This window comes from Haliaeetus leucocephalus, unplaced genomic scaffold, assembly GCF_000737465.1.
Source record: "Haliaeetus leucocephalus isolate CR32 unplaced genomic scaffold, Haliaeetus_leucocephalus-4.0 Scaffold0, whole genome shotgun sequence".
NCBI classification, from domain to species: Eukaryota; Metazoa; Chordata; class Aves; order Accipitriformes; family Accipitridae; genus Haliaeetus; species Haliaeetus leucocephalus.
This window is the reverse complement of record NW_010972436.1, coordinates 27,161,614-27,174,686: the sequence shown is the minus strand read 5'-3', so window position 1 is coordinate 27,174,686 and position 13,073 is coordinate 27,161,614. Positions and strand designations below refer to the sequence as shown.

Genomic DNA, 13,073 nt, shown 5'->3' with positions numbered 1-13,073 from the left:
GCCGTGGTTGTAATTTTCACTCTAGTTTTCTGAGGAAGCAAACGATGTGTGAATGAACCCGTCTCCCTCTTCTTCTTCCCACAACTTTTAACCTGTGGGCTGAGTTCCAGTAATGCTGGTGGAGAAGTAGAGGTCTCAGCAGCGTTCGGTCCCTGCAGGCTTCAAGGGAGTAGGTGGTTGGGTGTAGGAGGACGTTGAAGTGTCGTCCTACTGAAGGGAAAGCTCTACCGTTATGAGTGATTAGAGAAACAAGTGGAAACAGAGGCCCTAAGAAAAAAACAATTAAAAAAAAAAAAGAGGTTTTCCCTGGTTTAAATGCTTCTGGTATGACTTCTTTACCCATAGGTATTGCTTCCAATAGGCAGATTTGGTAAACCCTGGAAAACAGTGCTGGCAGGGACCTGGAGAGGTCAAGTGCAAGCTCCTGTCCCTGCCAGAAGCTGATGATTGAATGGAATCCCTTGAGGACCAGAGCTAGAGAGGCCCTTGACTGCACCGTCACTTCCTTCCCTTCTTTTTCCCTGTTTATTTGCTCGTTGGGTATTTTTTTAGCCTTAGATTTGGGGAGATTTGGGACTGGGGTTTTCTTTTCCTTTCTTACCAGTGTACTGCTTGGCAAGCCAACTCACTTGTCATTTTTTTAGGTGTCCAGACTCTGCCACTGTTCAAGCTGGTGAATATTGGTTCCTTACCAAATATTTGTCCGTAATTACAAGCACTACCACAGACTTGGAGAAATCTAATGGACCTAAAAACAAGAAAACTAAATCCAAGGTCCATCCTTGTAAATAGGGTCTCTGAGCTAAAGGAGAACCCTCATGTGCTGCACCAGGACGTAGCACTGGTGATAACACCTTGGGAGCAAAAGTCTGAGAGAGTCACCCTTAGCTGGTTCCAGACCATAGACTGTAACTGCTTGTTACAGTATCAGCGGTAAAAGCTAATAACTGCTTTTGCCAGGCATTCTGCAGAGAGTTGTTAATTTGTATTTTGCAAGCATTTTCTTGAAATTAAGGAAAAAACACATACATAATCAAGGCTTTGCTTTTAGTAGCTTTGACTGTACGGTCCCAATGAAGTGACTGGATTGTGTGTGGTGTTTTAAAATAATATGTTAAGAAGATGTTTGAATATTAATTCCATTATCTGAAGTAAGATGGGACTGTAGTTTTAGGCTTGCATTTTTAGCTAGGATATTGGTGGGGTTTTGAATCCTTGCTTTGAGGCAATTGGTGACTCGATTATTCCACTACAAGTTATATGGGGCCAGTTTTATGTTTATCTTCTATGCTTCAGTTTTTTTCCAGGAAGAAATTTCTTTTCATTTCAGTACTATGTGATATCTGTATAGATTTGTAATTTAATATAATTTAATTTATCTAGATTACATTTTAACCTCTTTTAGAGTCGATTTATTTGCCAGGTGGTTACAATATAATGATTGAATAACCTTCATTGCCTTCCCTCCAGTTTGCTGCTTTCATTTCTTTCCTGTCCTCTCAGATATTTTCTTAAAGCTCTATTGCCTAGGGCTTCCTCTCCCCTTGACTCAGCCTCCTGTGCTGTATATGTGCTCTGGTTTTTGGACATGTGATAATCAGGCATATGGTTTATAAAAGCTGGAAATTTGGCTGCTTCTGCATTAGAATGTAGTAGTTAGATCCATAATTAAACAGGCATATTTGGTCTTATGATAAATGAATACCTAGCGTAGATGTAAATGTACATATTTACTGGAGTCCACACATTTCTCTACCTGTGCTGTGTGTCTATGTTTTGTTTCAGCATTTGCAAACTTCATAAACAAAGAGAAAAGTGGAGGAGTTATCAGGGCCATTGCTGGAAAACAGGCTGAATTTGTTTCTGAGACCTCGGAGGCCAACATCATGGTTAAGTGGTACAAAGATGGCAAAGAAATCACAGCCAGCAAGAAATTTACCATAGAAGATAAAGGAAAACTGCATAAGCTTGTGGCTTCAGCTGTGACAAAAGAAGATGAAGGAACATACACATGCAAAATTGGAGATGACACTCTTATATTTGATTTAAAAGTCTCAGGTAAGTTCGTGATGCAAGTATGGGATCAGAGTCTGTGTTAAAAACTCAGGACTTTGTTCGTTATACTTGTCTTATTACCTTGTAAATTGCCAGATTTTGGGGCGAAGATTGCACAGCACTGTTTCAGAGACTCTGACCCTTACTGTGGTCCTTATGCAAATCCACAATATGGGAAAATAACATAACAATGCTGTAATGTATTCAAGTCAGCACAAGCTTTTACTAGGGCTGGAGTCATGACTCGAACACCACGCTGGCTGAACAGGCCAAGAGCCGCATCTGGCCTTTATTCTTTTAGCTCAGCACGTACATCGTCTTTGACTGAGGTGGTCCTAAAGTCTTACCGTGAAAGCCCTGTGTCCTCCTTTGGCAAGTTTAACTCCTGATTTTGAGAGTTAAGCCTCTCCTGCTATTCCCAAAGGACACTGTGACCTCCGAGACATCTCCCTGCGGTACTGTAGGTGAAGCTATCGGTTCGTGGCACATGCCCATCAGCATCAAGCACGTGCTAAAGCACGTGGCTGTCAGGTCAAGCCCAGAAGAGAAATGCTTGTCACTGATGCATTCCAGTCCAGGAGGGAGTCGCGGTATAAAATGACACAAGAATTTATCTGTGAAATTCAATATCTGTGAAATTCAACTGATTCAATTTGCATATCCTGGTGGGAACCTTTCTTCTAAAAGTGGTTTTCTGGCTTATGTCTGGAGCCTAATTTTAAACCCGGTCCTAAGTTACAAATTGAAACTCTACTGAAAGCTTCTCATGGCATGTCTACATGCTGCAGTACAATGCAATTTAAGAGAAGTAACAACTGAGTGCTTGTGACCTGTAACAGTACATCCATGTTACTATGATGCTGTCCATCAGCTAACTAAACACTCAGCAGAGCTGGTTAATCTAGCACAGCACTGGTCTTGAGGGATTGCTATGGGGTTTACTGAGCTAAAGGGATTGATTACTTCCAGTTCACCAGTGGTGTTTGCTCAGGTATTCACTCTGCATCTTGCCTCCGGTTCTCTTTGGTTGAGAATCCAACATTATGGAATTTCACTTTGAGTGTAATTCATTGTCCCTGACTTTACCCATTGAAAATTGGTCTAAAAGAGCCAACCAGGCTCTGTCTGAACTGACCCCCAAAGGGCAATTGATATCATCTGACTCATACTGTCTGATGAGAGCTATCAAAGATGGATTTAAAAGGTGTTCTGGAGCTGCCTCTGTCTGAACATCAAGTACAGAGGAAGCCTGCATGATTACCTGAGGTTGGATACCTAACTTTTTGATGACCACGTGCAGGTTGGGTGAATCTCACCTGTAAGTCCTATGACAAAACATCACATGTCTCAGGCAAAGAAAACTGGTATCTGCTGAATAACCGTGTATCCCCATGAACTTTTTGAGGAACTAGGATTGAGTTACAACCTGTTAACAAAACCTTAGCTAGGGCAACTTCCACCTTGTCTCACATTTCACCATAAAAATTTTCCAGAGTGCTAAGAAGAAGCACTGCACAGTCAGGGGATGGTCTTAGGGCAGGGAAGTAATCTGCCTTTATGGTAATGAGTTACCCCAATAATCTTGAACAGCAGGATTCTGGAGGGACTCTCTTTCTTTAGTCATCTATTTTTTTAAGAATAGATCAGTCCTAATGATTACAATTTTTAATTGAAATATTTGTCCTCCGATGCCACAGATGTGCCTGGCATGGGTGTAGCATAGCAATTGTCCTTGGGATATTCAGTGACTGAAAGCAACAGTTGCTGCTAAAAGAAATGCAATACTAAGCTAAGGTTGGTTATGACTGATAGCCATCAGCTTGCTCTTCAGTCAAGGGCTGCCTTGATGGAACGAAAGGTATGAAATACCTGACGTGCTCATCAAATTGCTCGTTAGCTTAGGGACAGGGCGTGTTGAATAGGTTTGCTCACATTTTACATGCAAGGTACCTGTCTCCGCTCACTTAGATGCCTTCGCTTTTACCTTTACAAATACACTTGCAAAAAACCTGAGTTGATCTCGTTGATATTGCATCGTTGCTGCATACATGACGCATGCTGTGTGCATGTGTACGTGCACAGGACGTACGTGTGGCCACCAGTCTGTGCAGTCAGCAGAGTCTGAGCAAAGGTATCGAAGCAGGAACCTCTACTGCTTGAGCTCTATGAGCTGTGAGCAGTTGTGAGTTCTCTACTGTGAAGATAAGTTTCAGCAGAAAGATGTGATGCTATTGGCTCATATATTAACTTAGTCCTCTTGAAGTTGGAGAATATCTTATCAATGAGATTATCCCATATGTACCCTGACCTGGCCTGGGGAAGAATTAGTCCAGCGGGACTGATATTGTGAACATGGGGCTGTAGGAATGGGCTCAGAAACATTTAAAGAAGTCTCCTCACCAGTTCTAACAAGATTTTCTGAGACTTCTTAGATCTTTTCAAAGCTGTTTGTATACTCAGGCATCAATACATATTCCCTAGAGCTTGCTTGAAATCATAAACAAGGAGTGGTGATTAAAGTGTCAGCAACTTGAGGGCATCTCAGCTTGATTTAAAAGATCCAGAAGGATGTAGGAGACATGAATGTGATTGCACTCTAACTAAGCTTAATTATCTGAAGATCAGAGAAGGAGTTTGCACCATCTGTCAGAAAGTCAGGCATCAACATTCATGTGTGTGATGAGACAGGAGCTGTGAATTAAAGCACGTGTCAAGGCTTTATGGTCTCATGATGTTGGGCCAGGTTCTGCTCATGGCTCTCTGCACATACAGCTCTGGTAAAAGAAACCACCACGTCTGTGCTCTGTAAGAGCTTTCATGCCTGACTTTTGAAAGGGATGCAGAAAACAGATGCACGTCTGTTAGGTGGATTTCAGTTATGAATACCAGTAGGCATAGATCCACGTCTACCTAGAATTTAATACGTCTGGTAGTAATGTCACAGTGTAGACCTAATAGGCTGATATAGTATAAAGGATTCATCAATACCCAGCCCCCAAACTGGAGACCATTATGTACTAACTCTCTGCATGATTTAAAACTTGGACGATGAGTTCCCCAGTAGAGATAACTCTGCTGTATCTCAGGAGGGACTTTTCTGACTCATAGCCACAGTTTATTGCCATAACTGTTAACACTTTGTCATAGTTACATTGCAATAGGTACATTTACACCTCCAGAGTTGAAACTTGATCACTCACATGTGACTAGCAATGAAATAATGATCAGTAATTACTGTATCTTAACTTTGTGCTGATAAGCCTGAATCAAGGCATAAACTTCTTTCTCTTTTTCTTTCCAGATGAAGCTGTTACTTTTGTCAACAAGCCCAAAACAACTCCAGAAATTTCAGTCAGTCCTTCTGAAAACCTTGAGCTGGTGTGTGAGGTGTCAGCTGCGAGCGGAGCCGTGGTATGGAAGAAGGATCAAACTGAGGTGAAGCAAGACCAGAGGACAACAGTCATCTCCCAGGGGACACACCGCAAGCTCATCATCAAGAAGGTGACACAGCAAGACCAAGGGAGCTATACCTGTGAAACTAAAGACGACAGAACAACATTCCAAGTCAAAGTCAGAGGTGAGAAAATGCTAGAAATTCCAGCGATAAAGGAATATTCCATTTTGGGTAGTATCTTGCCTTCAGAAGATCATCTCACAACCTCTTTGGTGTGAAATATTTCAGCCATAAGACTTGATTTTTTGCCAACTGTCATATCAACATTTTATACACACAGTTTTGCATCCATGACTAGTTGTAACCACAAAAAAAGTGATGGGCAAGGATGAGAACTTCTGCACCCTTTGCAATTAGCTGGTGTGTCTGCAGAAAACCTCCTGCAGAATCACAGTGTGAGGCTATAGCAGAGGTGCAGGGATAGATAAAAGAGAAATGGGAGGTGTTCAAAGAGCTCTGATTAGCTGGAGAATGACTGAATTTGAGTGACCCAAATAAGCAGGAAAAGAGGAACGGTTCCTGGATATGAGGATACAAGGGTTGTTTCCTTCTGATTCACTGGAAGCTTGGAGAGACATAGGGAGAGAAAAAGAGAGAAGAGGGAGGAGGGTTCAGGCGGTGCTCTAAGTCCTGGGTTCAAATTTGTGCTCAAATTGTGAGATTTTTAATGTTTTCTCAGAACTCCCATACACCTATTCACCTTCTATCAGCAAAATAGAGATGTAGGTATTTTCTTGTCTTAATGGGCCATCATACTACCTGTCAGGGGCAAGTATAGTGAAATAGGGGGAACCTGATTAAGCGCTAGAGAAGACAACTGCAAAAAGCTATGCATGACTATTGTGGCTTTCTTACAGAGAGAGAAGACGTGTTTACAAACAAGGACAAAGTACAAAAGGAGGTGAAGGCTATACTGACACAAAACGCCACGCTGAGCTGCGAGGTGGCCCAGGAGAAGACCGACGTGAAATGGTACAAGGAGGGGAAACTGATCACCTCGAGCAAGAAGTTCAAGGTGGAGTCGGAGGGCAAATCGCGTCGTCTGGTGGTGGGTCAGGTGGAGAAGAAAGATGCTGGGGAGTACACCTGTGAGGCTGCTGGCCAGAAACTGACCTTCAAGATTGTCGTCACAGGTGGGAGACATATTTTGGTTGATATTTCATTGTCTTTTCTTTGTGTCTGGTTGTTTTCTCTGTTAAAATATTAGTAATGTTGTTAAAGTACTTTCTGATGTTGGTGTAAGCTACCATTTCAGTGAGGTTGTGTAGGACTGGGCAGATCTAGAGGTTACGTGTAGGCATCCTGATATCAGCTCCTCAACTCCCTTTTTGTCTCCTTAGGTTCAGATAGTGAATCAAGAGTTTTTGTTAGCAGGCACTGTGTTAAAGGAGCTCTTCCAATTTCATCATCATTATTGGTGGTACTCCTCTTGTTATTGGTATTCTTCCATGCAAGTCACTGTTTTCTTCCCTCTTTGTTTCATCTTTTCTCTATACAAAGTCCTCCCTCCCAAAACAGAGAATTGCTTCAATTATTCCACAGTCTGGCTGTGCAAATGCATGTGAGCAGAGCCTCATAACTCTATGCACCATGAAACTTTTGTAGATGATGAACAGAAATGGATACAGATACATGCAACTCAAATTATGATTTGTATTTAACAACCTTTCCATCCAGCATTTCCTCTATCACTTCTTTCATCTGTCATTGGATACCCAGTTGTGATTTGTAAAGCTATGAGAAGTGGTGTGAACACTTGTCTGACAAGCGATATTTAAACAGTAGCATTTACAAGATCCCTACTTTATTGTGACTGCATTGAGAATGTTTGGGAGTTGATGGGAGTGTATCGTCCTAAAAATTTTCTATCAGCGGCACTGCATATATCTCCAATCTGCTGAATCCAAAGGTGATGACTGTTCATTGCAATTTCTGCATCTGTAGTGACAAGTCATGAGTCCAGGGATGTTTATTTGTATTTGTATTTTTCTCCTTAATAACGTGATTTGGAGTCTGAGGATTTAATACAGTCTGAGGCTGTTCTTTGACTACACTTGTGATTTCTTTGGTGTCAGTATATTTTGCAAGATGTTCAGTAAATTTTATCTCGGGCTCCAGGCAGCCACGGACATGTCAGCTACATTCTGAGTGATTATTTCTGAATTGTATGACGAGAAAGGGTTTGGCTTGGTTTTGTCCGTATTCATAACACTCTGCTGTTACAGTTCTTGACTCATATTCTGAGCTGATCAGAACAGGGAATCTATTTTCTCCTCTGCTTTCTTATGGCATCAAACACGCTGGGACCATAATGCTGGCAGAGGTCTGGCATTTTATCAGCTATGTAGAAGAGCAACTGCGTTCGGAGTCTATTGACTTCCCTGCTCGCAGCCATGCTGGAGACTTGAAGTCCTTACAGGGCGCAGCTCGAGAGCTGTTCCCTCGTGAAGGTTGCAGTCTTTATTGCTCTCCCACTGGCTTGGGGCATCCTGCTCTCTCCATCTTCTACGTCCAATGTGCAACTGCTGCTATAAGATAAAGCTTTACTGCTCCCCATAGCATACATTGTAAGCCATCAGCTCTTATGTGTCCCCACTCCGCGTGGGGTACACAGGGTGTGAGTTGGGGCACTTTGGCTCTTTTTCATGAACTGTGTAGCTCATGCTTTTGGCTCAGGGAACTGCCAGTTTCAGTGAAGGATGGTTTACGGTGGGGCTAGATTTGAGAGGCATCTTTCATAGAAAATGCAACATGGGCATTGATAGAAAGACCATTTGTATAAACTAAGTTTGTACATTACTGCAGAGGTGTAGTCAGAAAACACAGACATTTGGTGCTTGTACAGTTGAATTTTTCTAGCTGAGGGCTATTCTTAGCTGTCTGCCTCAGAAACCAAAGGTTTTCTGTTCTCTTTCAAACTGGATGACTTCACGGCTGTACAGGGTAATATAACACCTTTCCCCCTCTGTCGTAAGTGGAGAGTGCTTGCCTAGCTACCGTTGCTGTATTTCTCATGTGTACAACTGTAACATGACATGCAAGTCCAGCACTCACTGGAAAATGATCTAGTGTGAAAGTCAGGAGGGATTATGAGTACTCTGAGTGTTTGGCTCTTGCTGCAGAAATCCTCATCTTACTAGATTATCCTAAAGTGCAGTAGCTTTCTGAGTCTTAATTTATCCTGTTACAGGGGTCCTGTACTCCAGGGCTCCAGTGGTAGCACAAAACCTTCCCTATTTAAGGACAGCTTGAAGGTTAGATGCTCAGTGTTGAGTATTGGGATGCAGCTATGGCTTTTTGGCTTAATATTAACAGAACCAGGTGCTGCACACCTTGGGACTGAGCTAGATGTGTAGCCCAAAGAGCTGATTCTGCAATCTCATTATTTCAAGAATCATGATACACAGTGAAATCCTTATTTGAAAGAGGTCAAAGCTCTGTGTCCTGAAAAGGGTTTTCTTCAGTTTCAGTGGAACCTTACTAGCCAACTGCAGCTGAGGTTGGAAATGTCATCTGAATAGTTGTTTAATTTTAAAATATGTTTGAGGCAAATTACTGGTTACTGTAAATCACTTTGTAAGCTGATTAAAAGATTTGGTCACATTTCCTATCACTATAAAAATATTCTATATTAAAGGGCAAGAATGTATGCAGAGGACAAGCAAGTAACCCATCTGGAATATTCCTGCTCTGCTAACTTGTCATTTTAAATACAGCATCCATTTACAGTCTGGTTTCTCACTCATTTGTTTAGTGTACCCTGCATATCCATAGTCTAAATTGGAGATGGAAGCTGAAATGTTTATATTTTCGCAACTTGTTTTGAATGCCAACCATGGTGTGTGCTTGAGCTTTTTTAGATATCAAAATGCTGTTTAATCTGCAGCGGGCTAACGTGTGCCTTTGAGGAGTTTTGCATCACCCAGCATAGGCCATGTATGATGCCTTGTTAACGACACCTTAATGACAATGACACCTCCTTACACGCCTTCTACAGCCAATGCAAACAGAGGAGCTCAAATTTAGAGCATATAAAGCGGGTTCCTGCTTCGGCTTGCTCCCAGCTGGACTCCTCTCTTTCCGTGGACTGTGCAATATTGATGGCAAGCCTGCGATGAGGCTCCCAGGATTACAAATAGTGCCGTGGTCAGCAGTGTAGGAACTTGACCTGAACCTACCCCTACTCCGTACCCTCCCAGGCAGCTGCTGCCACTCAGAGTACAGACATGACAGGGATGGTATGCAGAGGAGAAAATCATCAAGGAGGAGCAAAAGACGGCACTAGGATGCTGCAGAGAGTGACTGGGGGGAGGAAGGCAGTAGCACAGGTTGTGGAAGGCATTCTTCATGACGGCCAGGGAGAGCTGAGAGCCAAGACCCTCCTAGGTCACCCTGGCCAGGTAACCCAGATGCCTGAAGCTGGCTGGATGAATTATCTTCTTCCATGCTTACACTGCAGCCGAATGGCAAAGGCAACCCCATACGTTTCCTAGTCCAGCATTTATCTTTGGAGCCTGTGCTTCTGTAGCAGTGAAATCACAGACTCCAACGCTCAAGTATGTACCTGGGATGCAAATAGGCAAAGGCAGCCTACACTAAACACTGGGTGGTTGTTGCTATGTGATGTTCGCCGTCTAGGCATACCACAAATGTTTTACACTTCTTGTGCAGTTATTTCTTAGGGTAAATCAGTGGGAAAAAATGTGGCAGCCCATTTATTTGGGGTCTATTTGTTCTCCCACATCTCAAATGTACACTAATATAAAGGTTAACAGTGACCACATCAGTTGTTGGGAAAAGGAGAACCAGCTAAAATAATCATTAAAGTGATTGGTAAAAGATGGAATTTATTGGTCAGTCCTACTTAGCAAGGTGACAAGTGAATCTTTTCAATACCTATACCTACCTAACCACTAATTACGCAAGATATCCTTTTGATGCCAACTCCACTTGTTGAGATGGAAGTTCCAAGCGATACTGTGGAAGAAAGTGACTTTAAACACTTTGTTCTTGTTGCTTGTGTTAAGTATTAAGAGAAGATTCCCTACAGCCAGTTTTCTGAAAAAATCAAGATTTCCGAGGAGAAAAAATGTATACTTCAAATTTTATAGGCCAGTTTTATATATAATGTAGGCCAAGTACTGTTCCATATTAAGAACTGTATCTATCTTCCTCATTTCTTTGGGATTGAGTTACAAGATATCTTCTGAACAACCCAGTCTTATTCTAAAATATCGAGATGTTGGTAAATTCCTGTAAATAATGTGATAGTGAAGGTGGCAGCTCATAATTCTGCTGTACTTGGCTAGTTCCAAATGTGGTGTGTAGAAATATGATAATGACACAAGGGGGGAAATTTATCTTTCTCTTCATTATAAGAAATTTGAAAATGAGGAGGTCGAACTGTTTGTGAAGACTAGTCAGAGAGGTATGTGATAATTACATGGACTATGTTTTGAGGGCGCATTGTTCTGTGTGATAAAAAGAACTGCAAAGCAATGTTACAAAAAATGATTATGTAGAGCACCTAAACAAAATATGTGTAATATCTTCTAGTTGCAAGCTGTGTATATCTTATGTATTTTTTCCCTACTATTTCCCTATTTCAGAGGAAGAAGATGCATTTGTCAACAAAGAGAAGGTGCAGAAAGAGGTGAAAGCTGCAGTAACACAAAACGCCACGCTGAGCTGCGAGGTGGCCCAGGAGAAGACCGACGTGAAATGGTACAAGGAGGGGAAACTGATCACCTCGAGCAAGAAGTTCAAGGTGGAGTCGGAGGGCAAATCGCGTCGTCTGGTGGTGGGTCAGGTGGAGAAGAAAGATGCTGGGGAGTACACCTGCGAGGCTGCTGGCCAGAAACTGACCTTCAAGATCGATGTCACAGGTGAGGGATTATCTGATTACATATTTTTTTGCTGTAGCTCTAAAGAAAGTTTCCTAATGATGTAGATTTATGTCCATCCTTGGTCTATATGGGTCTGCCATAGAACTTAAGCAGAGTAAGAATCTGTAGTTTTTGTGTGTGCTGGGACAGAGTTTCTTTCTGCCACATCTGTGCAAGACATGGCTGTGCCTAGAGGATTTGCCAGTATGACTTCATGAGGAATTGCGCAATACATAGGGTTTTGAGTGTGAGTTCAGATTGTTATCCAGTAGTTTGTGTATGCTGGTGAATCATCAATGTATAGATTTTTGTCCTTGCTGTTAGTTATTTTTATGGAAAATATTACCCAGTACTTCCTTCCACATCTTCCTTGCTTCTGTCTTGCTTGAAAGTGTTATGAGGAAAGAATACCTAAATTTGATGTAGGTGGGTTTTTTTCTGATTGTGGACCAGAGGAAAACCTTAAAGGCATGCAATTAAAAGCACATCCCAGGAAGTGATGCCAGACAATACTGTTGGATTTGGTGGAAAGATTTGTGCATTTCTTTCTTCAAATGGATTCACCCAACACTTAATTGAAACATGTCTATTTAGAAGTGTGTACATCTATGCAGCCTGGTGCACCAGTCAAACCTCTGAGGTTTTTATTTTGGACCCAGCTATGAATGTGGTTATGTATCTTCCATGCTGGAGGTGGTTTGTGGCCAGCCTGCTCCCAGTGTGGCCTGAGTAAAAGCATGATATTACAACATTGAGATTCACGTGACTGCCAGTCGTGGGTCTTGCTGACGTACAAGCTTGTTGGGTTTCATTCTGCTTGCTCTGCCATGTCTGCATTCTGTGGTATATATCGCTGGGGAGTGACCCTACAAGGAAATTGGAGACAAATCTGCTCATTCTCCGTTGTGTTTGCCAACTCTCCTTTAAACTATGGTAATACTCTCTGGCTCAGTTATGTGACTTTTTTCTATAGCTCTATGCAGGTTGTAGGAGTAGCACAGAGCAAGACCGATATTTTTATGTTATTTCAAACAACGAATGCCTTTGGTGGCAGAAGCTGTTGGAAAAATTGTGGCAGATTATAAATGAAACTGTGAAAGGCAGAAGTTAACAAAAGATCTTATCACACTCTTTGAAGGAAGAGCTCTTCTTAGCTTCCTGTGGAAGGATCTTCTCACCTGGGAGCAGGAGAACTTTAGCCTCTGCTGGATGCAACAAGGCACTGAAATGCTCTCAGCAGTTGTTTGTGCTTGCAACTTAGCCCAAAGGTCTGTCTGAGCGAGGAAAGCTGTTGACAGCAATAATGGTGGGTTGCATGAGACTTTTGGATGAAAACTCAAAAACTGGTCTGCTTTTAGGGCTTCTGAGAAATAGTCATATTAATGGGAGAAAATCCTATGGCTTGGACGCTGGGCATTCACTTTTTTGGGAAATGGCACCATCCTCTGCAGGTTGATGTGGGGGGGACCTCACTATGACCGACCTTCTCTGCATCTCACATCCTCTCTGTAAATAGGGGTAAGAAGAGTGCCCTACCTCAAGGAAGTGTTTTTCATATCACGGGCTTTGAGGTTCTTGGGTACCATGGAAAAGGGGCAGGCATTTTGTCTGCAAGATATAGATGAGTGTTGCCCAAGCCCATTGCTGCCAAAGAGAGGCCATTACTCAGATTTTGCAAA

The 13,073-nt window shown here is 42.2% G+C and overlaps 1 protein-coding gene across 1 annotated transcript in view; it reads left to right on the top strand.

The window, feature by feature from the left end:
- Positions 1-13,073, top strand: part of OBSCN (obscurin, cytoskeletal calmodulin and titin-interacting RhoGEF) — a 175,955-nt gene that overhangs the window by 18,898 nt on the left and 143,984 nt on the right. The window contains exons 8-11 of the mRNA XM_010563262.1: positions 1,786-2,058; positions 5,357-5,632; positions 6,367-6,642; positions 11,119-11,394. Coding sequence (XP_010561564.1) covers positions 1,786-2,058; positions 5,357-5,632; positions 6,367-6,642; positions 11,119-11,394 — 1,101 coding nt within the window. The remainder of the gene's footprint in view (positions 1-1,785; positions 2,059-5,356; positions 5,633-6,366; positions 6,643-11,118; positions 11,395-13,073) is intronic.